This window comes from Astyanax mexicanus, chromosome 11, assembly GCF_023375975.1.
Source record: "Astyanax mexicanus isolate ESR-SI-001 chromosome 11, AstMex3_surface, whole genome shotgun sequence".
In the NCBI taxonomy this organism is placed as follows: Eukaryota; Metazoa; Chordata; class Actinopteri; order Characiformes; family Acestrorhamphidae; genus Astyanax; species Astyanax mexicanus.
The window spans coordinates 39,160,336-39,187,130 of record NC_064418.1 but is presented as its reverse complement, the minus strand read 5'-3'; the positions used below and the strand labels follow the sequence as shown (position 1 = coordinate 39,187,130).

Sequence of the window (26,795 nt, the reverse complement as noted above, 5' to 3'; positions counted from 1 at the left end):
TTTTTCATTCATGCATTCATATGGGGAAATAGGGCAGAGATTCATCGAGCATACTACCATGCAATTTACCACATCACATCACAATACACATCCTCTATCAATATAAATTGATAGAGGATCTGGCAACCAAAATTATTTGGTCGAAGAGTGCAAAAAAAGCATGTCTGTACTCAACTGAATAAGTGGATATTAAAAAATGTTCAATAACATTTTTTAATCGAAAGTTTTGTAATAGTCTTTTCTCTGAATAGTAAGACAAAATACAATATTTAAAGTATTTAATTTGTTAAATTGTGAGAAAAGTGACAAAATGAATGACAACATGCAAAAAAAAAAACACAATGTTTGGACAAAAGGCTTATTTTGTTCAGTTTTAGTCAAATATGGTCATTTTCTGTTTATCCCTTCCAGTTTTAATATGAAACCATTTTTATTGCCATAAAATTTTGAGTCAGCCTTACGGCAACAATATTAATCCAGCATGCGCTCCGTTTTACATTAACCAGCCCCTTCAGCAGAGTGCAGAGAAGGGATTAGACAGCCATGGCCCCGCCCCACGGAGTGAGAATCATGAATCTGATTGGTTATATTGTCCTGCTACTTTGCTAATATACTCATACTCATTACTACACCCTTCAAAAAATCAAGAAAAGGGTCACGCAGACACATGGGCCAAAGCCATTTTAAAAAGCAGTTTTGATTGGTTAAAACAGCTGTCAGTCAGATAAGAGTCCTGTAGCAACTGAAAAACGCAGACTAATGCTTTGAATTAGTTGCTGTTTTTTATTTTAGTTAATTTATAAAATATATGCTTACAGTTTACAATAACTTTAATATATATATATATATATATATATATATATATATATATATATATATATATATATTTCCTAATTAAATATTATGTAATGATTTACATGCACCTATTGTCACCCCTTCTCTGAAGGGTTAGAAGGGCCTCACTGCACAGCACTGCTGTGTACACTGTGAGTGTAAAGGTTTTACAGCATTAAATTATTTTTAATGTCACTTTAAAGGTGCACTAAAAGGTTTTATATCCAAACAAACACTTAATTACATACGCTGACTGCTATAGATCACCCAGTGCTCTTGCTCTAATGGATTTAAGGGTTACCACACATTTAACACACAGTCCAAGTACAAGAGCTGAGAGATAAAGATAAAAGAGAGAAAAAAAAATATTCTGTTCGATCTTTCCCCCCACACACACGCTTTATAAACACTGCTAGCAGGAGCTTCTGCCAGCCATTAGCGGCACGGCATGAGAAGAAAAGAGAAGATACTCCAAAAATGATTGCTGTTTTCTGAGCAGTTAGCTCAGAAAGCTCTAACCCAAATCATAACAGCTACATTTGATGTTCTGATGTTCTGCTCTTTAAGTCTCAAACTCTAATGTTCTCCCCAAAGCATAAAGGAGAATGGCGAGCGGTTAGCGAACGCTCCCTCAGGCCGAGCACCAAAGCAGTGAGAGGGAGCAATCTGGGGTTTGTTTTCTCATGCTTTATACTCAATTGGGCTGATTTTATTAAGGATAATTGCTGGAAAAATAACAGAAGGCTCACTGGTGCATGTCCCAGTCCCAGTGATCCGACCACATTTCTACTTCTCTGGACTTGTTTACTACAGTATTATAATGGAGTTCAAGTCACACTGGCCCATCATCGACCCACTGTAGGTTTACTACCAGCACAACACTGGCCTCACTCTCTGCAAAAACACGTTTATGAGTATGGGCACGCACATACAAAAAAAGCAGGAGCTCTCCAAACAGCCCACCAGAGAGCTGCTGAAGCAGGGCCTCACAGAGAACACAGGCTGCCTCCAAAAACCATTAAAAAGATATTATGTTCAAAAAAATAAAAATAAAAAAAACATAAATACTTCAAGGAAGGAAAATTCTACCTGATCATATTTTGAACTATTATGAAATATTTTGTACTGTATCTGTACTGCAGCACAGGCTAAACAACCTAATTGATAAATACCGTCCATAAATCGCCGTCCAGATCCTTGATATTTATTTGCATTTGGTCTGATATCATTTGCAGCACAAAGCTCTGGCTATGGCAGAGGAACAGCTGACACAACCAAAAATAAGACACAGCAAAGCCAGTTGCTGGAGCGCCTCCCAACCAAAACACAGGCCTACTGCTCGCATTCATCTTACTCACTGATCTTAGTGGCAGTGCACAGAAACAGATACAACAAAAATGCTAAATTCCAGAAACAGCATGCACGTCTTCTGTTCAAACGGTCATTCCCAGCACCAGCACAGCCAAGAGATAGATAGATAGATAGATAGATAGATAGATAGATAGATAGATAGATAGATAGATAGATAGATAGATAGATAGATAGATAGATAGATAGATAGATAGATAGATAGATAGATAGATAGATAGATAGATAGATAAAAAGGAATGAGTAAGAAAGACAAGAGAACCTAAGAAAACAAACAAAAAAAAACAAATTGGAGAAAAATAAGAGAACAAAAAATAGATACACACTGTAAAAAACTAAAGTTAAAATTGTTATCCTAAAATTGCAATTTTTAAGGAAGCTGTACAAAAAATATTGAATTGCACCCTAAAATAAAGCAAACTAATCAGCCCAACTAACATTATTACAATTCTTGTTAAAAGTTAAAAGATCTAACTACATAATCTCTGTTGCAAAATTTACAAATTGCAGTTGAACTCTAGTCGAGGCCTAGCCAACTACTCTGCACTACTCTGCACTACTGCACATGCTCAGTTTGAATCTGATTTTTTCAACTGATGTTTGTCACGCTATTTGCATATAGGGCGTGTCCTCCCACCTCTCACTCACCATCAGTGTGTAGTCATTCCCCACAGACTGCCTTCTCTTGGAATTTGCATGTGTTATATAATAGTAACTGTCTGGTCTCAGTGTTGTAGGCTATAAGAGTAAGTTACGATTTTTTTGGTGCAGCTGAGTGTGACTATATGCTGGGTGGGTCCAGCTGGTTACATTTGCATTAATTGCAATCTTATATAACTGGCAATATGGCATATATGTAACAGCCATAAGTCCTCAATTCCCAGTTGCTACATTTAATTAACAAAAATATAATGTTGCACCCACTGAATGATTTTGATTAATGTAAAACATTTCATTGACACAACTTAATATTTTTAGTTGACCCTAATGGATAGTCAACAAAACGTACAATACATATTTGGTAGAACTTAAAGGCAGATTAAGAACTACATTAAAATGTGGTTTTCTTCAAAACTTAAAAGATTTAATTGGCCTCAACACTCAAAAATCTAGTGCAGTAAGTTGCCTTGATTTTTTTTTTTTTTTCACAACTTTTTCATTTTTACAGTGCACGAGAAGAGACAAAAGACACAACAGGGAAAATAATGAAAGACATATGAAGTAAGGGGCACCAAACATGAAGACACCAGTAGAGGACAAATGAGAAGTCAATAATTGAAAAGGACATAAGAAATGTAGAGAGAATAAAATAGAACCAGAGAAATACTGGGATGAAATGAAGAGAACAAAGAACAACTGGACAGATAAGAAGAAGAAAAAGAGATCAATAAAAGATAAAAGAGATGAGAAATGGAAATGGAAAACAAGATAAGACATCAGGACTGAACAAAATTAAACAATAAAGGAGAACAAATGGAAAAGTAAGAAAATACGTGAATTCAACATTAAAAAAGAGAACAAATTGAAAGAATTGATAAGAAAAATAAAGAAGAGTGGAGAAAAGGGGAGAAAGAGCAGACCTGATCATTGTTTTCTAAGTATTTAAAGAATAATACGCTTCCCATCTGTATTTTATATGTTAGTGAATTCTGTCTTGTGGTGATTTAATTATAATTAAGTTGGCTTGGAAAAGCCAACTTATTGTTCTTCGTAATCTTATTCTTATTATTATTATTCTATTCGCAAAATTTAATCACTATCTCCTCCTAGGGCTTTTGACGTAGAACCACGAAACTTTGCAGTATCGTAGGACCTATACCCGAATAGGTTGCTTGTGCTTTTTTAAGCGATACATCGTACGGTTTTCGTAAAAACTTCGTAAACGTACGCATTTTTTTCCCATAGGAATGAATGGGGCCAAATTTTAAATGTCCGTAACCGCCACAATTTTTGAGATACGAACACCAAATTCGGCGAGCTTATAGATCTTATCGAGATCTTTAAATGAATAGCAGGTTGCGAAGTGATACAACGTACGGTTTTCGTACAATTGTCGTACGAAGTTTTCCCATAGAAATGAATGGGGGGCCCAGAGTTCCATCTCACACACGAGCAGCTCTGCGCACGGAACCCCTTCTCTCCCCTGCTCCTCCAGTACTGTGAGTGTATGGAGGAGCTGCTGTATGGAGCAGCTATCAGTCAAAAGTTTGGACACCCCGGCACCCCAGCCAGGTTTTAGCAACCACCTATTAACTGCTTAGCAACCACTTAGCAACACCTTAGCAACCACCTGGAAAACATTAGCAACTGCCTAGCAACCACTTAGCAACAACTTAGCAACCACTTTAGAAATTATAGCAACTGCCTAGCAACCAGTTAGCAACCACTTAGCAAACACCTGGAAAACGTTAGCAACTGCCTAGCAACCACTTAGCAACTGCCTAGCAACCACTTGGAAAACGTTAGCAACTGCCTAGCAACCACTTAGCAACTGCCTAGCAACCACCTGGAATACGTTAGCAACTGCCTAGCAACCACTTAGCAACCACCTGGAAAACATTAGCAACTGCCTAGCAACCACTGAGCAACCACCTGGAAAACGTTAGCAACTGCCTAGCAACCACTTAGCAACTGCCTAGCAACCACCTGGAATACGTTAGCAACTGCCTAGCAACCACTTAGCAACCACCTGGAAAACGTTAGCAACTGCCTAGCAACAACTTAGCAACTGCCTAGCAACCACCTGGAAAACGTTAGCAACTGCCTAGCAACCACTTAGCAACCACCTGGAAAACGTTAGCAACTGCCTAGCAACCACTTAGCAACCACCTGGAAAACGTTAGCAACTGCCTAGCAACCACTTAGCAGCTGCCTAGCAACCACCTGGAATATGTTAGCAACTACCTAGCAACCACTTAGCAACCACCTGGAAAATGTTAGCAACTGCCTAGCAACCACTTAGCAACTGCCTAGCAACCACCTGGAATACGTTAGCAACTGCCTAGCAACCACTTAGCAACCACCTGGAAAACGTTAGCAACTGCCTAGCAACCACTTAGCAACTGCCTAGCAACCACCTGGAAAACGTTAGCAACTGCCTAGCAACCACTTAGCAACCACAAGGAAAACGTTAGCAACTGCCTAGCAACCACTTAGCAGCTGCCTAGCAACCACCTGGAATATGTTAGCAACTACCTAGCAACCACATAGCAACCACCTGGAAAATGTTAGCAACTGCCTAGCAACCACTTAGCAACTGCCTAGCAACCACTTGGAAAACGTTAGCAATGGCCTAGCAACCACTTAGCAACTGCCTAGCAACCACCTGGAAAACGTTAGCAACTGCCTAGCAACCACTTAGCAACCACCTGGAAAACGTTAGCAACTGCCTACCAACCACTTAGCAACCACCTGGAAAACGTTAGCAACTGCCTAGCAACCACTTAGCAACTGCCTAGCAACCACCTGGAATACGTTAGCAACTGCCTAGCAACCAGTTAGCAACCACCTGGAAAACGTTAGCAACTGCCTAGCAACCACTTAGCAACTGCCTAGCAACCACCTGGAATATGTTAGCAACTGCCTAGCAACCACTTAGCAACCACCTGGAAAACGTTAGCAACTGCCTAGCAACCACTTAGCAACTGCCTAGCAACCACCTGGAAAACATTAGCAATTGCCTAGCAACAGCTTAGCAGCTTTTTCAGAAATAATAGCAACCGCCTAGCAACACATTAGCAATCAAAAGTTTAACCAAAAGTTTTACGATTTCAGCATTTAAACAAGCGTTTTTAGATTTCAGCGTTTAACCAAACGTTTTTAGATTTCAGCGTTTAATCAAACGTTTTTAGATTTCAGCGTTTAACCAAATGTTTTTAGATTTCAGCGTTTAACCAAACGTTTTTAGATTTCAGCGTTTAATCAAACAATTTTAGATTTCAGCGTTTAACCAAATGTTTTTAGATTTCAGCGTTTAAACAAACGTTTTTAGATTTCAGCGTTTAATCAAACATTTTTAGATTTCAGCGTTTAACCAAATGTTTTTAGATTTCAGCGTTTTTAGCATTTAGCGTTAACAGCAAATCAATGAGTCTTCACACTCTTCAGACGGAAAAAGCTTAGCAACCATTTTAACTTTTTAACGTTATTAGCGTTCTTTTCCAAGCCAACTTAAAGTTCGTTCACGAACTTTACCTTTTCTAGTTTTATTATAGTTTTTATTTCTCTCGAGTGAGTCAGAAGCGCAGATGTTGTTTGAGAGCCAGGCGTCTTACTCTTCATGTCGTCCAGGTCAGCGGTGGCCAGCATCTGGGCCTCTGCTTCATCTGTGGGCACTTTCTGGTACACTGCCGTCTCTATGGCCGTCATGCTGCCGATGCAAATGCGTTCCCTCAGGTCATAGCTGGTGCGCTGGGCTCCGGTCAGCCGGTGGACGGGCTTCCGGCGGAACCACCCTCTCGTGCTCACGCTGGCCGGTTCTGGAGACGGGCTAAACCTGTAGGACACAGATGCAACAGATGCAGAAACAATACATTATCATAGACGCTAAAGGTGATGCAAACACCATGCATGTTCCAAATGTTTTAAAACCCTATTTAACTGACTGAAATACAGTTCTGGAAAAAAAATGAGAGACCACTTAAAAATTATGGGTTTCTTTGATTTTACCGAATTAAAAACCTCTGGAATATAATCAAGAGGAAGATGGATGATCACAAGCCATCAAATCAAGCTGAACTGCTTGAATTTCTGCACCAGGAGTGGCATAAAGTTATCCAAAAGCAGTGTGTAAGACTGGTGGAGGAGAACATGATGCCAAGTTGCATGAAAACTGTGATTAAAATCAAGGGTTAATCCACCAAATACTGATTTCTGAACTCCTCAAATTAATGTTTTCTTTAAGGTCTGGAAGCTCTGCATCCTTTTTGTTATCTTAACCAATTTTCATTTTCTGCAAATAAATGCTCTAAATGACAATAATTTTATTTGGAATTTGGGAGAAATGTTGTCTGTAGTTTATAGAATAAAACAACAATGTTAATTTTACTCAAACATACACCTATAAATAGCAAAATCAGAGAAACTGATTCAGAAATCTCTTATATTTTTTTCCAGAGCTGTAAGTGTATCAGTAAAGCAGTAACAGCAAAAGACAATCCCCATTAGCAGCCAGCAGAGGGAGGTAGAGTATAGCATTAGTTCCAAGGTATCAGCGTCAGTCTAAAAAGGCCACTGGCTGTTTTCATGCAGTTTAATGATTTAATATATTGTGTTAATCTTTTACAGTCTTTCACGGTGCAGCCTCTCTATTTCCCAAGGCTGAGTGTGTTCTTGTCTAGAGACTGTGAAAGGATATGTATGCTTGAAGGTGAAGTGTTAGTCCTTATAAAATTCTCTTCACAGATATCCAAGAAAGTGATCTATTTTAGGTGTTTATTTCGTTTATTGCTGATAAGTGCCTGAAAATTTTAATATTGTATAAGACCAATTAATACTTTTGGCAGTGTGCTTAAAGTCCTGCTGGAAAATGAAATCCACATCTCCATAAAAGTTGATCCACTGTGTTATATCAAGCAGTGTTTTCCCGCAAAATCTTCTAGCACTTCATGCTTTCCTCTGCTGACAACTTTTATGTAAGCTAAGCTAAGTATACAAAACAAAAAATCTTAAATAAAAAAATAAAAAATCTTTCAAAGTCAAAAAAGAGCTGAATGTCAATCTACACAGATTTCTCTCCTGAACACTGTTTATTTGGGTGAGAAAAGTGCTTCTGTTTTTTTTTTTTTTTACAGTAAGCTTAGATTTCCAGTATTTTAGCATGCTTAGCAGCAGCGCTAGCCGCGATTAGCAGTGCTTAGCTCTAGTAAAAGCTGCCTGACAGCGCTACACTGAGGAACCCTGAGTGTTTTGCTAGGCCAGGGCGCTATTAGCTAGCGGTTTGTCCCACGTAGCTTGTTTTAACACAGTAAATGCGAACTATGAAAGAGCTAGCGCTGTGGTTAGCGGCTAATGCTAATACTGCTCCAGCTTTGGTGCTGGAGAAACTAGCTTTTTACTGAAACTCCTGTACAACGCTGCATATCAGCAGAGTGGCTTTACTGCTCCTTACAACCTGACTGGAAAAAGTCATACATAAGGCGCACTATCGATTTTTTATGGGAGAATTAAAGGATTTTAAGTGCACCATAATATGGTAATATAGAATAACCAGTAAATACTTTTAGTTCGTTTTGTTTTTTTTTTGGTGCAGCTCAGCCTACCTGATGGACACTTCCTCTTCTTCCTCCTCTTCTTCCTGCCTGTCATGTGGCACCTCCTGCTGTGCTCCTGCAGTACTGGCGGTGGGCTGCTCTGGGGTGGGGGGTGTTTCACTTTCCACGTGGAAGCTGGAGAGAGGAAGGGAGGGCACCAGCTGCTCTTCACTCCCCAAACTAAACTGAGAGAAGACGACTTACGTTACCCTCTCATCACCTCACACGCAGCCAGCCGTTTCCCTCACCTGATTATATTGATAAGCTCTCACTCTGCTGCTCTTTTAGGACAGTCGGCTGCCCAATGTTCTGTAAGCAGATCTATATCTGCCATTTAACAGCTCCCTCCTGCACACCTTTCAGTGCCCTCAAACACACACACACACACACACATTCAGCAGATCTGTATCTTCCATTTGTTGTTTGTTTGCTGTTAAGTGCTCGTATCTCAGATGGGCTTTGTTCTAATGTGTCCTCTGTCATTCACTTACTGCACACTTTTGGGAACTGTTTCTAACTGTCTTCTGTAGAATATCACATTTCCACATTTTTATACTGCAATCTAATGACTGTGATGGGTTTGTGAATAGCATTATGTGCCAGAGATTATTAATTAAGCAATAATACACTTAAGGTTTCGTGTTATAACCTGTAATATTGGCACTGCTGTGCTGCTCTATGGTCTATGCTCTAAAACCGCAGCACAGCTGTGCCAATACTACACGTTATAGCACAAACCTTGAGTGTATTATTGTGATTATACTTCGTTGCTAGGTTACTCACTCTGTATGTGGCAGAGTAATACATGGAGAGCTTCGGTTACCAGCTGATAATGTCACTTATAAAAAACGCCTCTTAGCCATTCACATTGCAGAGTCAGAACTAACTGTCGTATACTAGTAAATATTTATTTCTGGATCCTGTTACAATTAAGCAAATTTAATAAAAGTCCTGGAAAAGAGGCCAACTTTAAAACCCCAGTCTTAAGTCAATATCTGTTTGGACAATATGACAGTATTTTGTTGTATCATGACTAATTATGATACACATCATACTTTTAAAGCATATGGATATTATCATTGGCTAAAGAATGCTGACCCTTGATAATAATAAAAATCTATTTATTTATTAGTTCAGTTATTTAGTGCTTTTTACAAGTGATCTTGAAAGAGAGTGGCACAGAAATCTGGTGGATTAAAGGATTAAACAGCACATAAAACATAAAACCACTGTATAAATCATTACTATCTATTGAGATTTTAACATTTATACCCACAAAATGTATATGTACCCAGCCCACTAGTAAAAGTCTAAGTCAAAAGTAGAATAGAAGTAAAAAATGACAACAACTTAAGGAAAATATGGTGATGTTGATACTGGAGAGCAGCTCATCACCTCCAGACTCTGCAAGCTATGTGGACAAGAGAGGTTGCAAATTTGTTGTGAAATGAGAATCTGTGCTAGTCTAAAATCTAGGCTAAGAAGCCCTGGGCATGTCCAGGTAACTGCGTCCCTGAAATAGCGATCCGCCAAGTCAGAGCGTAGCTGGCTTTTACAGGGAATGGTAAGTGACAAGCTTATTGATTTATAGCACATTACATCCAAAACACACACATGATTTATTAATGACATTTTATTTATTTTTTAATGACACGGTTGACTGCTTGCCTATAGATCACTAAAATAGGGCCCTACATTTCCAGATTTTTGACACATTTCTAATACATGCATTTAGCTTTCATTCATACTTTTAGTATTATAATGTACTTTAAGAATTATAATGTACTTTTTAGTACTAGGACTAACTGGCATCTTAATAAACTGAGTGAAAGTAACTTCATAGTTTTAAAGTAACAGCCATCCAAACACGCATCTTAACACGTTTCATTCAGTTTTAAAGTGGACCGAAGTAATCTGTGAAAATATATCACCTGTATCTTATAATATATTACCTCCATCTGTTGCACAGCAGCCTCAGTGGGTGTGGTTGCCAGGCCTTGACCTTCCATCTCAGACTCCACCTCTTCTTCATCTACTTCGTGGATGGTGGGCGTGACCTCAGAGGGAGGCATGGAGGTTTTCTTTTTCTTGCGCTTCTTCTTGCGCCGGCGGTCCATGCTGAGCACCCTCTTCCTGAAGCGCTGTGGGGGGAGGTGGGTGGACAGGGGGTGGTGGGTGTGGTGGAACGTATGGCGGTGGTCTGGCCAAAAAAAAAAGAAAGGGACAATAACAGGAAAGATTTTAAATGATTTAATGTTACTATAAAACTGTTAAACAATATGAGCATGCTAATAAATGAAGACTGGAAGACTGGAAGACCACTTCAGTTTCTGTGATTTTGATATTTATAGTGTTTATGTTTGAGTAAAATGAACATTGTTGTTTTATTCTATAAACTACAGACAACATTTCTCCCAAATTCCAAATAAAAATATTGTCATTTAGAGCATTTATTTGCAGAAAATGAGAAATGGCTGAAATAACAAAAAATATGCAGAGCCTTCAGATCTCAAATAATGCAAAGAAAACAAGATCATATTCATAAAGTTCAGAAATCAATATTTGGTGGAATAACCCTGGTTTTTAATTAAAGTTTTCATGCATTTTGGCATGTTCTCCTCCACCAGTCTTACACACTGCTTTTGGATAACTTTATACCACTTCTGGTGCAAAAATTCAAGCAGTTCAGCTTGGTTTGATGGCTTGTGATCATCCATCTTCCTCTTGATTATACTCCAGAGGTTTTCAATTTGGTAAACTCAAAGAAACTCATACATTTTAAGTGGTCTCATATTTTTTCCCAGAGCTGTATATCTCAACCCCCTGACAGTTTCCATTGCTATCAGATAATCAAGCGGTTCATACCCAATGTCAGAGGTTTTAATGTTATGGCTGCTTGGTGTACGGCCAGAGCCAAGAGAGATAAACACACTGTAGTTCATAATTGTATATACCATATTAGCGATAATGTGGAGGGACAGCTAGCTTTCATTTACAAGACTATGTCGGTCAAGAAGGTTTTATTTATTTATTTCCTTGAGTGCAAGTAATGCACTGTGAAATTATATCAGTATATTAGTCAAGCCAATCAGAGTTTGTTTGTGTAGACCATGTTGTTCCATTTACAAACTACTGAGTAAATATACAGTAGCGGAAAAAATAGATGCGTGGTGCATGCCTGTATGTTATATAGTTTTTTTTTTCTCCTCTTTTTTTGTTGTGTAAATTATTACATTTCTATGTATAATAAACATAGACTTACAATGGTGGAGCTAAATGCTACATTTAGTTAGTAATGAATCATAATAAAGGGCATTTGGAATGTTCTGCATTTTGTCCCTCAAGAAAAAAATGCACTTTTCTTTTTGGATGAAAGGTCATTTAAAACGCTAACAATTCCATAAATTTAGACATGATTCGTTATTAAGCAAAAGAACACGAGAGGGAGTGTGTTATCACGAATAACATCACGGCTAGGATTTGTCGTAGATCCTCACAGCGGTGATGTAATTCATGATAACACACAAACTCGAGTGTTCTATTGCTTTTATACATTCGTTTTTTTTTACAAAATGAATTAAGAAAATAAATCAAAGAACTTTAAGAAATTAAGAGTGAATATGCTTTAATATGGACTGTGCCTTCCGCCAAAAAGTAGTTCCACAACAACTGTAACGGAACTGAAACTTAACTTTACAGTGTATGGTTTACATAGACTAACACCACGAAAGTTAGCTTGAAAGCAAAGTTGGGAATACGCGAAAATGGTAACATTAGGACTGTGAAATAACTCTTATGCTCTCCTCTCCTGCTCCGTGGAGTCGTCTTCCATTGAACGCTGCACATTTTTTGAGCATTTCTGCTTGTTTTGCTGGGTGGTGTTCGTTTTAGCTAGCTGGCAGGACTTTGGTTAGGTTAGCGTTGCTTGCTTTAGCTCAGCATTAGCTTAGCTTAGCCTAGCCTGGCTGGTTACCGTTCTGGCTGTCAGACGGCATTAACCGAGCGATTTTCCTTCCCTTTTTTCCACAAAGGACGAGCCACCGCTGCAGGCGAGTGAGCCGTGGCTGAGCGCTAGCCTGTGCTAAGCTAATGCTGCTGCTGGTGCCGGTGATTCAATACTGTACTGTGTATATACACCGTTACTCTGCAACGTGTCGATGGAGTAATACAGGTTTAGTGTGAGAAGGCTTGATGTTATCACAAATATCAACACGGCTAGAACACTTCTCAACCAATCAGATTGTGAGGTCGGAACTAACTGTTGTATAAAATGTGGTATGAACTGTTTGTCGTGATACTCACTGCTTATAGTGATGGACTTATAGTGGTGTTCAGGGCTTCCTCCACAAGGCACAGTTAGTTTTCCACATTCTACAGGAGTACAACACTGGCTTTAATTGGTTTCTGCAGTTGTAACCCAGGGGCCTCATGCAGCTCTGCTATGATTATTATTATTATTATTATTATTATTATTTTATTTTTTTTATGTAATCTGATCAACTGTCCAGACTGACAAAGCTCTCCGGATTGACCTAAAATTGACCAAAACCCACGCATAGCACGTCTAGAGTGAAGTTTTCATCTCTATTTCTAATATTACTATAATATTATTAATATTACAATTCAAGCAAAGCACAGTACCAGAGCCTTTATTTGAATTTGAGAGGCATTCTCTGTTGCAGTGCTGTTAGCCAGAGGCGATATGTTTGCATGTATTAATATTCATGAGCAAGAGCCGACATCCTGTATTTCTTCAGAGACCTCTAATTCAGTGAAATGAAACAGGGCTATACAGAAACACCGGAGCACCTTTTGTTTCACAACGCATTCATTCATACTAGAGACCACAATTAGACACTTTAAAATGAATGAAAAAAATATGGAATCAGATCTTTAAGACACACATCCTTGTTAAAACCTTATTATTATTATATATATATTTTTTTTTAACTAAATGTTTTACAAAACACCTTTATGTTTGTTTCTTATCAGTGCTGTTCTTGGTCTCTCTGTCTCCTTTATCACAACCTGGTTCCCACATCACACATTTGTCCCAACATGTAAGAGGACAGCCACGCTATGATTTATAGGGCTTTTGGAAGGAACTGGCTTACAAGTGGTCCCAAAGGACACCAGTGGAGGAAACAGAAAGACGCAGAAAAAGCAGGAGGGAGAGCGAAACCCATCCATCTCAGGATGAGCTTCAGTATGACATGTTGTTTTTTTTTCTTCCTCAGGTCTAAATGTTTTCCAGTGCTATGGCAGTGGAGGCCAAGTGCTGGAAAGGTGCAACATTTCTCAGAGGAGATTGCTCTCTGTGACACGGGCGGATTATAAAAAACAATGGCTGATCATTTGCAAGTTTCTGTGCAAGCTGAGCAAACGAGGCCAGACACTATTTGACTGGGAAAGCAGTCAGGACTAAAGTACCTCACTGATTTCCCATCCTTAAACACACACACACACACACACACAGAAACACATATACAGTCATTTTTTAATTGCACAAAACCACTAGGGGTGTGCTTTGTCATATCGTGCACAGAATTGATATAATTAAATAGTAACAATAATCACTTTTAATATCAGTCTATTTAGCAAGTTTCGCTATTTACTGTAAAGCTTTAAGAGTATTTTTGTATATTTGTTTGTAATTATTGTATATTATGCACATAGACTCTGCACTTTAGCATTGATAAATTTTTTTTATGTTATATTAATTTATTTGGTTCAAATTTATAATACATATCTCTAATAATTGTGTAGTTACACATTCACTATCCTTATAATAACATTTTAACTACTGTAACATAAGAACACACTGGTACAGATTTATTACAGTTGTACAGGTTAAAGCTCCACAAGGTAGGATTGAGATTTTGTGCTTGTGGGCTCCCCCGTTGTAGAGTGTAATAAATGTTTCAGACGGATTAGTTTCTCTTTCTCGTTTTCTGGCTTTCACAGACACATTCGATCCTTTCCAGCTTCTGCCAGAGTGTCTGAAAGATGAACCAGTAGTCCTTGTAGAACTGTTAGAACTAAAGGTCGGAAAGCAGGTCGCAGTTCTTGCGAGTGTTGGTCGCGGCCGCCTCGGAAAACATACAGAGTCTGGTTTGAGCTCAGAGGAGCTCCGGCACAGACACAAGAGGACCGCTATTGCTCCTATTACACCTCAATGCAGCGCAGCAGTGAGTTTCAACCTGTAATTTTACTTCTTTAAAAAGAAAAAAAATCAAGGAAATCCTACCTAGTGCTGCTTTAAGTAATTGCACATGTGTCTTGTGTGTAAGTGTACTTTCATATGTGTAATAGTATATGTGTAATAGTATGTCTGTACGTGTGTGTAATTAGTTGTACATAAACTTCTGTTTCTCCAACAGCTCTTATCTGGTATGTAATTAGGGCTGTGGTTGATTTCAAATCCCAAACTGTGTTTGAGTTCCGACCCTGCAATGTGATTGGCTGAGAGGCGTTCTATGAGTGCCGTTATCAGCCGGTAATGCACTGTAACCGAAGCTCTCCATGTATTACTCCGACACGTACAGGTAACCTAGCAACGATGCAGCGCTTACAAGCCAAACAGCGAGCGAAGCTACACACGGAGCAACAATGGAACTATTTTAACTCACTGAGTGTTTATAACCAAACAGATTTAATTTTCTCTTCCTCTTTAACTCAAAATCTTTCTTTAAATATTGATAATGGAACTGTGGTATAATCACAATAATACACGAGAGGGAGTGCTATAATGTGTAATATTGGCACTGCTCTGCTGATCTACGGCTGCAGCACAGCAGTAGCAATATTACATGTTATAGCACTCACTCTCATGTTTTTTTGCTTAGTTTTAAACACAGTCTTGGTAAGATACTATTGTTTTGGTTCTACCTGATCTTTGAAACTGTTACAATGGAACAATTTTAACATTTATTATTTGCAGTATTTTATCATATTGCCTAGCAAAAATACTTCTAGTAATAAAACTACTATAGTATCATAATATGATGATATTAAAAGCCATATCGCTTTTAAAACCATATCGCCCACCCTTGTACTACACACTGACTCACATTCAAAGTCCTTCTCATTGTAGCTGCGCCCCATTTTGTCTGCACCGTTGGTGCCTGACTCTGTAATAATGTCCCCGAACCGCTCCACAGACAGAGCCCTCTCCCAGTCTTCATCCTCTAGCCCTTCTGTGGAGCCCTTCTCCTCTTCAGCCAGAACCTGCAGAACAGAACACAGAACAAACACAACCACTGCGTCAGTATCTGACATTTAACAGAGTCTGGTTATGAACTATAAAGGGTTAAAAGGGATTGTCCTACAGATGCTGCTGTTCCTCTGTTGCTATGGCTTGATGACAGGCATTGTTGGTAAAAACCCGGTAAATCAAAATACTCTTAAAAGCTTCACAATATAATAGGCATAATAGGCACAATATAAATGATATACTCCTTCTGAACAAGAGTAACTGTGTCTCTAGTTGTAAAGTTCCTATATTTAATGGTAAACTAAATTTCTTCTAATAATATGCTCTACACCTTTTGTACATTCCCATAGGACAATTTTATGGCTCAAATGTTGATCTGTGATGTCTCAAGAGATCGATTTGATTTTGATTTGCATTTGAGTCAAAACTGAGAGTTTGGGGGGGCGCCGAGTGGTCCAGCGGTCTAAAGCACACTATGAGCTGGAGGTCGCAGGTTCGAACCCCTGCTCATGCAGCTTTGCCATCAAGCTGCCGGCGCTCAGAGGGAGCAAAATTGTCCCTGTTCCCTCTGGGTGGGTAGATGGCGCTCTCTCCCCACATCACTCCTAGGGTGATGTCTGCAGCACAGGGCGTCTGTGAGTCGATGTATCAGAACTGAGCCGCTGCGCTTTCCTCCAAGCGCGCTGTGATGCTGCTCGGCAATGCTGCATTAGCATAAAAGCGGTGGCTGACTTCACATGTATTGGAGGAAGCATGTGTTAGTCTTCACCCTCCTGGTGTGTTGAGGCATCACTAGTGATAGGGGGAGTCCTAATGAGTGGGTTGGGTAACTGGCCGTGTAAATTGGGGAGAAAATAGGAAAAATTATAAAAAAATAAATAAAAAAAAACTGAGTTTGGTACACTGCCTGGCCAAAAAAAAGTCGGCACCAAAAAAAAAGGTCACTCTATCATTTCGTTGGACCGCCTTTAGCTTTGATTGCAGCACGCATTCCCTGTGGCATTGTTTCAATAAGCTTCTGCGATCTTACAAGATTTATTTCAGTCCAGTGTTGCTGGATTCATTTTTCACCAAGATCTTGCAGCAGCATTGATGATGGTAGAGTCTGACCGCTGCACAAAGCAGCTCTTCTCCATCCAGCACATCCCAAAGATTCTCAATGAGGTTAAGATCTGGACTCTGTGGTGAACTCTCTCAATCCATGTGTGAAACTGATGATCTCATGCTCCCTGAATTCTCACTCTTTCACAATTCCAGACCCATGAATCCTGACTTTGTCATCTTGGATTATGGCCATGTCATCAGGGAAGAAAAAATCCATTGATGGAATAACCTGGTCTATATTCAGTATATTCAGGTAGTCAGCTGACCTCATTCTTTCAGCACATACTGTTGCTGAACCTAGACCTGCAGACCAACTGCAGCATCAACCATCATCCCCACATCATTTACTTAGTTAAATCCAGGTGGTGACTTCTTTTTAGACAGGCAGTGTATTAGGCTACATACAGTTCACCGGACAGATGTGATAGCTTGGGCAAACACATACAGTACTTTATGGCCCAGTACTAGAGCGTATACTGCAGTACAGTTTACCACCAGCCTAATACCTCATCATGAGTAACACTCCCTGCAGCAGCTACGCTGGTAACAGCGAGACAAGTATCTGTTGGCCTCTTAGCCCCGAATGCTTTCATGTCAGCGTTTGAAGAGGTCCAGGAGCTATGGGGCGGGTCGAGGGAAGCAGGATGACAGGCTACAAGGCCGACAGATCAGTCAGAGTAAATGTCACCCGCCCAGTGGGAGGCATGCGGCAAGCCTGGAGCCTCGCCATCAACAATCGCAACTGCTCTCACACAGACGCAAGCTCCACTCTCAGACAAACAATAAAAAATGTGCAAAAATCCGCTGGTCACCAAAAGCAAAAGGAATAAAAATAAATAAATAAATAGCTTACTGCTCTTTAAGATCTAGAAAAATGCCTCCCCATGAACCATGTGCCTTGAATTTTGTTGAATAATTTCTTATTTTTAGTGGATTAAAAGAGGTGGAGATATCTACTGAAAGTGCATATTTTGAACATATAGAAAAGCACAATTTGATATGTTATTATATTTTGAATTCTTCAATACAAATATTTAAAAGCAAGGTTTTCTACATGCAACTTTTCCATGACATTTGCAACTGTTTTTTTTTTTAGTATTAGTAGAAAAAATTACCTATATTTTCATGGTTAAACATTGAGATATTATTCTCTTTTTTTAGTCAGTAGCAACCTAATTTTGAAGCTTAACTACTACTACTATTTATAATAATAATAATAATAATAATAATAATAATAATAATAATAATAATAATAAAAAGCAAAAATATTTTTAACCATAAAATGCACTGTTGAAATGTTCCAAATTATTGATAATGTATTTTTATTGGACTCTTGCTGTAGTATTTATCATAATGTACTTAACGTAACTGAAGATAATGTAGAGTTATTCCAGTGTATTCTTGCCTAAACTATAAAAAGGCATTATGTAAATACACAAGTGTAATTATCTAATATACTGTAAATAAAACTTATAGCTAAACAATAATTAAGCCTGTCACAATGAACACATTATCAACTTATCGTACAATAAATGGACATGACCTCAATATTATGTGATATCGTGATATTGTCTATTGTGTATATTTGTATGTTTGTACTGCAGTAGGTGAAGAAAAAATATTTATTTCCAAGACTATTATTATTATTATTATTAAAATGTAGTTTTCTTTAAAATGGCATAATTTATTTTTTGTTGTTTTTGTTGTCAGTTGTTTCTTTGTTTAATATTCTATTATCATTATATCAGTGACATAAAATGGTATTAAAATGAGAATAATATCGATAATCGCAATAATTTTTGGGACGATATATCGCCCACAAAAAATTCCTATTGTGACAGGCCTAACAATAATAATAACTCCAGACTTCTCAGAGTTTAAACCAACAGTGCTGGTGTTTAAGAGGAAATGGAGGAGAAGTGCCAGAGTGCTGCAAGGCGTTTATCGACGCCACAGAAAGTGACACATTCTCTGCTCTGCAGACGAATGGGGATTTAACAAGGCTCCCTCTTAAACGTCTCTCTCCATCAGAGAGGGCCTCATGGAGCTGGCCTCTTAAAGTGCCTACTGATAATTAATCAGAGCAGATGGGCCAAACACGGCAAAGCGTGAAAGCGATGGCAGAACTGGAAGCCACTAATTAAGGCAGACAAAGTCCTCTTTGTCGTCCGTGTCCCTCGGCTTTGCGTGAATTAATCAGGACAACATTTCATTAAGCTCTGGGCGCCTGCCCCCCGTGCGTCCGCTGTTTCATCTCCACTCAAACGCTTGACTTTCATAAAGATGGCCGACCTGTGGAGTCAAACGATAAATCACACCCTCTGAAAGGCACAACAGGCTTGGGCACACAGGGCAGCTCAGTAAAACTGAGAGAGTGTAAAAGCACTCACGATGCCCCGAACTCGCCCTGTTTTATATTAAACCACTATATCATGCTTCTCCTTCCAGGGGATCCGCTGCATATTCTCCAGTATTTTTGGAATCCTCACCTTATAAACCCTCTCAGAGGAAGCTGATGAGATGAGCTGTATTTGAGGCACTTTAGAAAGCTGCCAGAATGATCTCATTCTCTCACTCAGCTGAAAGTAAGGAGGAAAAGTTGAGCCAATCTACTTTCTATCTACTTGTTGAAAGACTAGTGTGTTATAACACCATATATACACTATTTTACTGAAAAATAAATCTCACAATACAATATTATCACCATACATTCCCTACAATAATAATGATATCATGCCATACACATAGAGGTGGTCAGAGACAGGCGGGGTCAGAATTAAAATGGCAGTGAAAGATAACAAAGTACCAGAGCATGAGCAGGCAGAAGGGTAATACACGGGATTTCCAAAACGAGTAGAAGTGCTAGGAAAAGGGAGAAGATTTAAAACAGGGTCGACAACAAATAAACAAACAGTACAAGAGCTACACAAGAAAGTGATAAAAAATATATACAAAAATGAGTCGGTATCAAAGAAGCGAAACACAAAAGAAACGCGAGGTAGAAGAGCTCTGGAACTAAATTCAATACCGGGCAGGGAATGACAAAAAACAAGGGGTATTTTTACTAGGGGAAGCAGGTGTGAGTAATCTAGACGATGGCGAGCCAGAACACCGAAGCGTCACATGATTACCAATGTTCGGGAGCTCTGGCGCAGGTGCATGCTGGGACTTGAAGTCTTTAGTGAGTGTCCTAGAGTCCATGGCAGGCAGACTGACAACTGTAATTCTGTGATATTGTCACGGTTGCAGCAAGGATAAGGAGCTGCACAAGAACGCAAAATATTTTAATGATGAGAAACAAACCAAAAAAAAAAACACAAAGCAAGTTAACTGAACTAAGAAGAAAAAAAAAACGGAGGACTAAACAAGGAGCAACCGTACAGATGTGAAACACGTACAACCACAGAAACTGGAACACTGAGGCAAAGGAGCTATTTATACACATGGAACTGGGACGGGAAACAGGAAACACCTGGGGCAGGTAACAAGGGGCGTTGCATTGTTACAATGAAACAGGTTGAAACACTAATGACTAAAGCCAGACAAGGGAGGAGACATGATCTAAACGAAGCAAAACACATGTGGGGAAGACCGGAAAAAAATACAGAGACAGACCATTATAGAAAGAAAACAGGAAAAAAAAATGTGATACATATTAGATGTATCTCAACATAATTCTCCACGATCCTTCACAGCATCTTTGTTACTGATGTCAGAGGATGAATGTGCTAGTCTTCACCTTCCTTGTGTTGAGCATAAAATACTCCTGAATAATCAAATATCAGGAATTTGAAATTTATTGGTTTCCGTGTCACAAAACATTGAACATTAAACACAAAACTCCCAGTGAGCAAAAGAGGCAAGGACAAAGTCCCTCAGAGCTGAAGGAGGAAGAAACCAAGGCTCACATGTACCTTAAACTACCCTAAACTACCTTCAACTATCAAATCCTCCCCTTAAGCAACAGAAGGGTCTAGTATATATTTAGGTGAAAAGCCACACTGGCAGTAGAAGCAGTTAAAAAAAACAAGAGCTAGTGGTTTAAAAGAAACTAGTTGCAACTCTACTTCACCACATGTTTACCCTATTTATCTGATTAGCGGCACCATGTAGAGTAATGAAGCAGTAACTTTAATTTTAAGTCAAATTGGCAAGCGAGTATTAGAGAGTTTAGAGCGCCTAATACAATTATAATTATAATTATAACAATAAAAATAGAAATATTTGATGTAACGTATCAATAAAGTTTCACAAACAAAAACAATACGACTCCCAATATTGATCTTTTGTCCCAAACCTGGTAATAATCATTTTGAAGCGATTGGAAGTGGAAAATTAGCCACCATTTAAATCTAAAGGCCAGTGTGTGCTTTAATGCTTTGATTAAACAATTCAACAATAATAATGTACTCATCATAGAGTTCATTTCCGTGGTTCATAGGGCCTTTTTTTTTTAAATGAAAATATTAAATGAACAAAAAAAACAATAATCTGTCTTATGATCTATTAACCTATTATTTGGGAGCCAATAAAGCCACAGTGTAATGCAGCCAGAATGTTTTTTTTTTTTTTTGATAAAGCACAATTTTCAGTGTTTTTCTTTTTCATTTCTCTTTATGTCCTCTTTGTCTCACTGTCATTCTCCCTCTCCTACTCTGTCTCTTCATCTTTATCCCCTCGCCAGTTCTCTGAGGCTTTTCCTCTGTTTCCTAACCGTAATTGTTGCAGCTTAATTACCATCATGTAACAACAAAGGATAACATACAAACATAAAAACAATGGAGGTCTTTTTTAGCAGATTGCTTTTTAAATGCCACTCCTCCTGCTATCTCTCTTTACTGTATTGGAGCACGGAGAAGCACGGGGGCCCGAAACAGTGTTTTTGTTTCTGCTTTTTGCTTTCAGACGCTGCTGTGCTGTCTCATTGTGCAAATGTTAATGGCCCGAGCGCGATCGGGAGCAAGCGGCGGCTGTAAAGGTTATGGATCACCTCTCTATTCATTGCGGCGTTGAGGCAAACACGAGGAGACGGGGCTGGGAAATCAGGGGCGGCTGACAGATGTGTGTTTGTTCGCTCTTCATTATCGGGCTGGGTAAACTGCAGATAGAGTTACAGATCCAGACCTTCTCCGTCTCCGGCTGCAGAAGACACAGGGATGTCAGGGATGTACAGCAGAGGCAGGAGTAGCCCTCTGACACGGCCGAAAGTTCTCCTGAAAGCTAGACGCTGTGTTGGTTCTACAATTGTAAAGTTACAGGGAAAAAGTAGGGCGCTGAATGAGCCATTGTGAGTGCGTGAGAGCGCTCTCACTCAGAGCAGGTGTCCCCCACAAGGCCGCTGGTGCGGGTATCATATCACCCTCCTGAGCTCTTTGTGCAGAGCTGTGAGTGCTGTGTGTGTGTGTGTGTGTGTGCTCGTTCACAGTCGCAGGAGCAGGTGCTCTGGAAAGCTCCAGACGCCGAGAGCAACACTACTCCCCTGATTGTTCAAGCCTCTGAGATCACTTACAGACACTTGTCCTCCTTACAGATCAGAATCAGGATCAGAACCTTCTCCCAGAAGACTTTGGGATTGTCAGGGTACACGTTCCTGCAAATGTCAGATGAGCACTGATGCTTCTGCATCTGTAGCACAGTAGTGATTTCTGTCTTGCTGCTCTTCTGCGAATGCCAGTTCAGTTGGTTTAGTTTCTTTCTTAGGGAGTTTTTACACCTGTAGTTTGTTTCTCTGGTCAGAATCAGTTGATGAGTTCGTTACTTGGAGCGTTTTCTCCCTTTGTTTGGTTTGGTTTCACACAGGCATAAATCTAAACGCACCAAAATGTCCTCCAATAAACCACGCGAGCAGGCTATGTCCTCTGAGTGCACAGCGTTTATTCACAGCTGTGGTAATTAGCGCTATCTGGCTAATATATCAGTTTAAACTGCGCCTTATCAGCAGTTTAGCTCAAATAAATGGACTATATTTAATAGCTGGGTCAGATCGAGACCGGATCACGTTCTCATCACAAGCGAACAAGTGTTTTAAAGTGCTAGGAGCTCTTTGAGTTGTCTATAACTCTATAATAGGGTGAAATATACCTTATATATACCAAGTTGGTAGACCAATATGACCACCAAGACCATGCTGGTTGCAGGACCACACTGGCCGAGCAACATGACCAGAAGGGTAAGACTAAATGATGAACTTGAGCTGGTTAACAAGCTAGTTTACCAGCACAGGGTAAGGTTTTGCCTGGATAATTAGCTTTTCAACCACATTTACCATCAAAAACCACCTTAGCCTGCCTAAACCAGCTACCAGCTAAAGCTGGATGATAGCTGGGATTTTCAGAAGGGACTGTAAAGGTTACTTCTTTCTTCAGTTCTTGACATTTTCTGACACAAAGCCCCCAAACTAAAGGCCTAACTGTCAAATTCTTAATAAGGTACTTGTCCTCCAAGTAAAAATGACAGACTGCACTTTATCCTCATAATTCAGCATTAAAATGTTGTTCCAATGTGCTAGACTGCAGAACCAGCAGTAAAAAAAACTAAACCAAAGAAGAACCAATATCGTATGGCCTATAATGGTAAGTGTTTTTAATGAGGCATAGATGGCAAAACTAAACCTAGATCAGCCCTTTAGAAAGGTCCTACATACAGTATATGACCTCTGTTCACATCACTGCAGCTCCAGCTGGCTACCGGTACCAGTGCCACACTTTGGTTGTCATGCCAACGCCATCCCAGCTGAAGCCTGGGCTGAGGCTGTAAGAGGTTGATGTTTATGGGAAAACCTCTGGAAAGAAGGTAGCAGATATTACGGTGGTGCAAGCAGACACATAAGAACATGCTAGCATCAGCTAGGCTAGCTAGACCACATGGCAGGTACTTATGATTGAGAAATTGCTGGTTCAAATCCTGGTCATGCAGCTTGCCATCAGCTGTCGGAGCTCTGGGAGAGCACAGTTGGCCTTGCTCTCTCTGGAAGGGGACATTAGATGGCGCTCTCTCCCTACATCACTCCAAAGGGTGATGTCGATCAGCACAAGGCTGCGTCTGTGAGCTGATGTATCAGAACCAAGTCACAGTGCTTTCCTCCAAATGCGCTGTGATGCTACACAGCAATCAGCAGTAGTTTTAAAAAAAGGCGGAGTCTGACTTCACATGTATCAGAGAAGGCATGTGCTAGTCTTGACCCTCCTGGTGTTGAGGCATCACTAGTAATAGGGGATATACAGCTGAGTAGCAGCTGAATAGGGGGAACAATTGGCCTAGCTAAATTTGGAGAAAAATAAATAAAAATAATTAGAAGCAAAAATTAAAAAAAAGAAAAAAATGACTGAATGTAATTTTTATTTTTCTTATGAGCCTCACTGCTTCCATGGTAAAGGCTAAATTCAGAAAAAAAAAAACATTTTTCTAAGATTTTATTGGTGAAGGATTAAAAATCAGTGTTTGTGTCGGTGAATACAGTAAATGTCAACCTTTTTCTGTGACTCAAATATGATTATCGTTATTATTTGTTTATAAATATCATCCAATTTCTCACGACTGTGCCTGTCAACATATTCAAAACACAACTTTTCATGCACATCTGCTTCTACCCAGGTCTAACAATTATTATTCCACCTCTAAACCACAACAGATCGCTCTCATTCTCCGCTGACTGAGCAGAAGAGCTACATCTCCTTCAAGGGCTCCTGATGACTCACTGTGAAAACGACAAAATTTCATTACCAGCTCTTTTAATACCAGCCCACGATGAAGAAGAGATTTCAAAGACAGAAAATAACTAATCTTCTCTTTCTGTAAGACAGCCCATCAGCATCAAAAAAGATCAAATGAGTGGAAAAAAACACAGATACTTACAGAAAGCAAGACAATCTGACTTAATCTGATGCAGACTGATTTGCATGCTTGTGTATTCAGCATGTTTAAACCGAGTTGTGAGCTCATGATATTCCGATTCCGACAGTGATCCCTCATTTCTTTCCCGGAGTGACTCCATCCATTCAATTACATCAAGGCTCGTTCACGACTGATTTGATTACATGCAGCAAATTAAAGACACCCATCGCTTTCTAAATCTAGTCATGCTGAGCAGCATTCAGTGTTTAAGTGTAGCAAACGTTCATGGCATGAATTGAAGTGATTGATGTTTAATGATTATAGCTGTACATAGAGCTGGACGATATGGCCCAAAAAAACAAATCTACGATTTTTTTTTTTTAAATCCGATTTTCGATTTAAATCGATTTTTTCCCCTAATAAAATCTCCTAAAAGTCACTAGAAGTGGCTAAATGATGTCATCACCTAATTTGCATAATACATGTTTTTGAAGCTGTAAAGGATTAACATTGTGAGAGAGAAAAAAGTGAGTAAAAAACACCCTAAATATGTTAGAAATTATACAAATGAACTCCAACAAATGAACAACTTCTGTTGCTTTTTAAATAGACGGTCCCGTCTAAAAATAACTTTATTTTTACGTAAATTACATAAATCTGTATAAATGCTGTGTTGTTAAATGATATTATAAGAGCAGGGAGGGAGGGAGGGAGAGAGGGGCAGGGCTGCGTGCCGGATAGAGGGGCGGGGCTAAGCTCAGGGGAGCGTCGGTGGTAAAAATGAAACCTCAGAGAAAATCGATTTTCATAAAAACACATCGTCCTTAACTGTAAATTCGAATTATTAGATAAAATCGATTTAGCGCCCAATTCTAGCTGTACATATAGGAATGTAGCATCAACCTGGAAAGAGGAGAGGGAACGAGACAGCGTGTTTAAGGCTGTGTTCAAGTGTGAAGGATCTTGAATAGTATGAGTATTCTGATTTATTTCAATTTCATTTATAGGTGTTAGGATTGTGATATGCCTTGTAGGGGTTAGGGGAAAGCCATATGATCATAACGATTTATTACAATATTTTGGTTTAATAAAAAAATATGTGATGAAAAATATTTGTGTAAATTGTGTAATAAATGTGTAATAACAATGTAACAAAATAAACAAAACTAAAATAATAAATAAAGTGTATAAAATATTAGGGGTGTGACGAGATCTCGCTAGAATAAAACTCGACGGTATTTCTCGTCAAGCTTAAATCTTAAATCTCGCAGGGGAAAAAAACAGTTTAGTGTGGACTTTTTAAGAGGGATCTGGCAACCCAGTAGCGAAAGCAGCGAGTGTGGTGGCTGAGCAGTGAGAGCAGCTCTCAGCAGAAGAGGAAAATTTGGGCATTTGTATAGAAGATGCTTCTGCTACTTTTAAGTTGTATGACCGGCTGCATTTTGGCTCCAGTGGAAACAATAAACGGTAACAGAGTGACCAACAAGACACAAACCATATATAAATACTGTAAGTAAATCCTACACGTGACTGTTTCATAGGCAGTTGTACTAATCCCTTAGCTCTGTACTGTATTAAAAAACATGATCTGTCTCTGTTTGCACTTCAAGCATAGTCTTAATATGACTGGTTATGGTTATGCATAGTTAAATTACAAGAGATGTAGGAGAAAAAAACACAAACCATAGGCTTAATATGACTGGTTGTGGTTGTTTGCACTATATAAGACCTAGAAAAGTTTTTATTCTTATTTTTATTTGTATTTTTTATAAAAATAAATTTTGTCAAATAAAACTCTTTAAAACTTTTTAACTTTAAAATTGTATTTTTAAATCTCATCTCGTCTCGTCTCGTTCTCGTGAACCCAGTATCATGTCTCGTCTCGTCTCGAGATATTATTGTCTCGTTACACCCCTATAAAATATGTATTGCTGCCTATAATCTGCAAACATAAACACTTACTGTTAATGAGGGCTGTTAATATGTGACTACACAGTTATTAGTGACAAATTATATAAAATGAGCCCTGAGCATCTTTTCAAAGTCAGCCTAAATGAAAAAAAAGTCAGGCATGAAGACTAAAAACTGTATTAACGTCAAAATAAATGATGTATTATTTCTTGTACTAATGCTTGTAAGATATCAACTCGAGATAATTTCGGAAAAACAATGTTTTGTTATCTCAGAAAAAA

General features: G+C 39.0%; 1 protein-coding gene across 3 annotated transcripts in view; it reads right to left on the bottom strand.

Annotated features, from left to right (window-relative positions):
• Window positions 1-26,795, bottom strand: part of slc4a3 (solute carrier family 4 member 3) — a 108,334-nt gene that overhangs the window by 41,583 nt on the left and 39,956 nt on the right. For 2 of the 3 annotated variants that reach the window (XM_049484888.1, XM_022680181.2), the window contains exons 3-6: window positions 15,524-15,680; window positions 10,406-10,653; window positions 8,463-8,638; window positions 6,477-6,697 (exon numbers count right to left, since the gene is read on the bottom strand). In XM_049484888.1, coding sequence (XP_049340845.1) covers window positions 6,477-6,697; window positions 8,463-8,638; window positions 10,406-10,653; window positions 15,524-15,680 — 802 coding nt within the window. Of the gene's footprint in view, window positions 1-6,476; window positions 6,698-8,462; window positions 8,639-10,405; window positions 10,654-15,523; window positions 15,681-26,795 lie in introns of those variants that run through there. The other variant, XM_022680183.2, reaches the window with a different exon arrangement.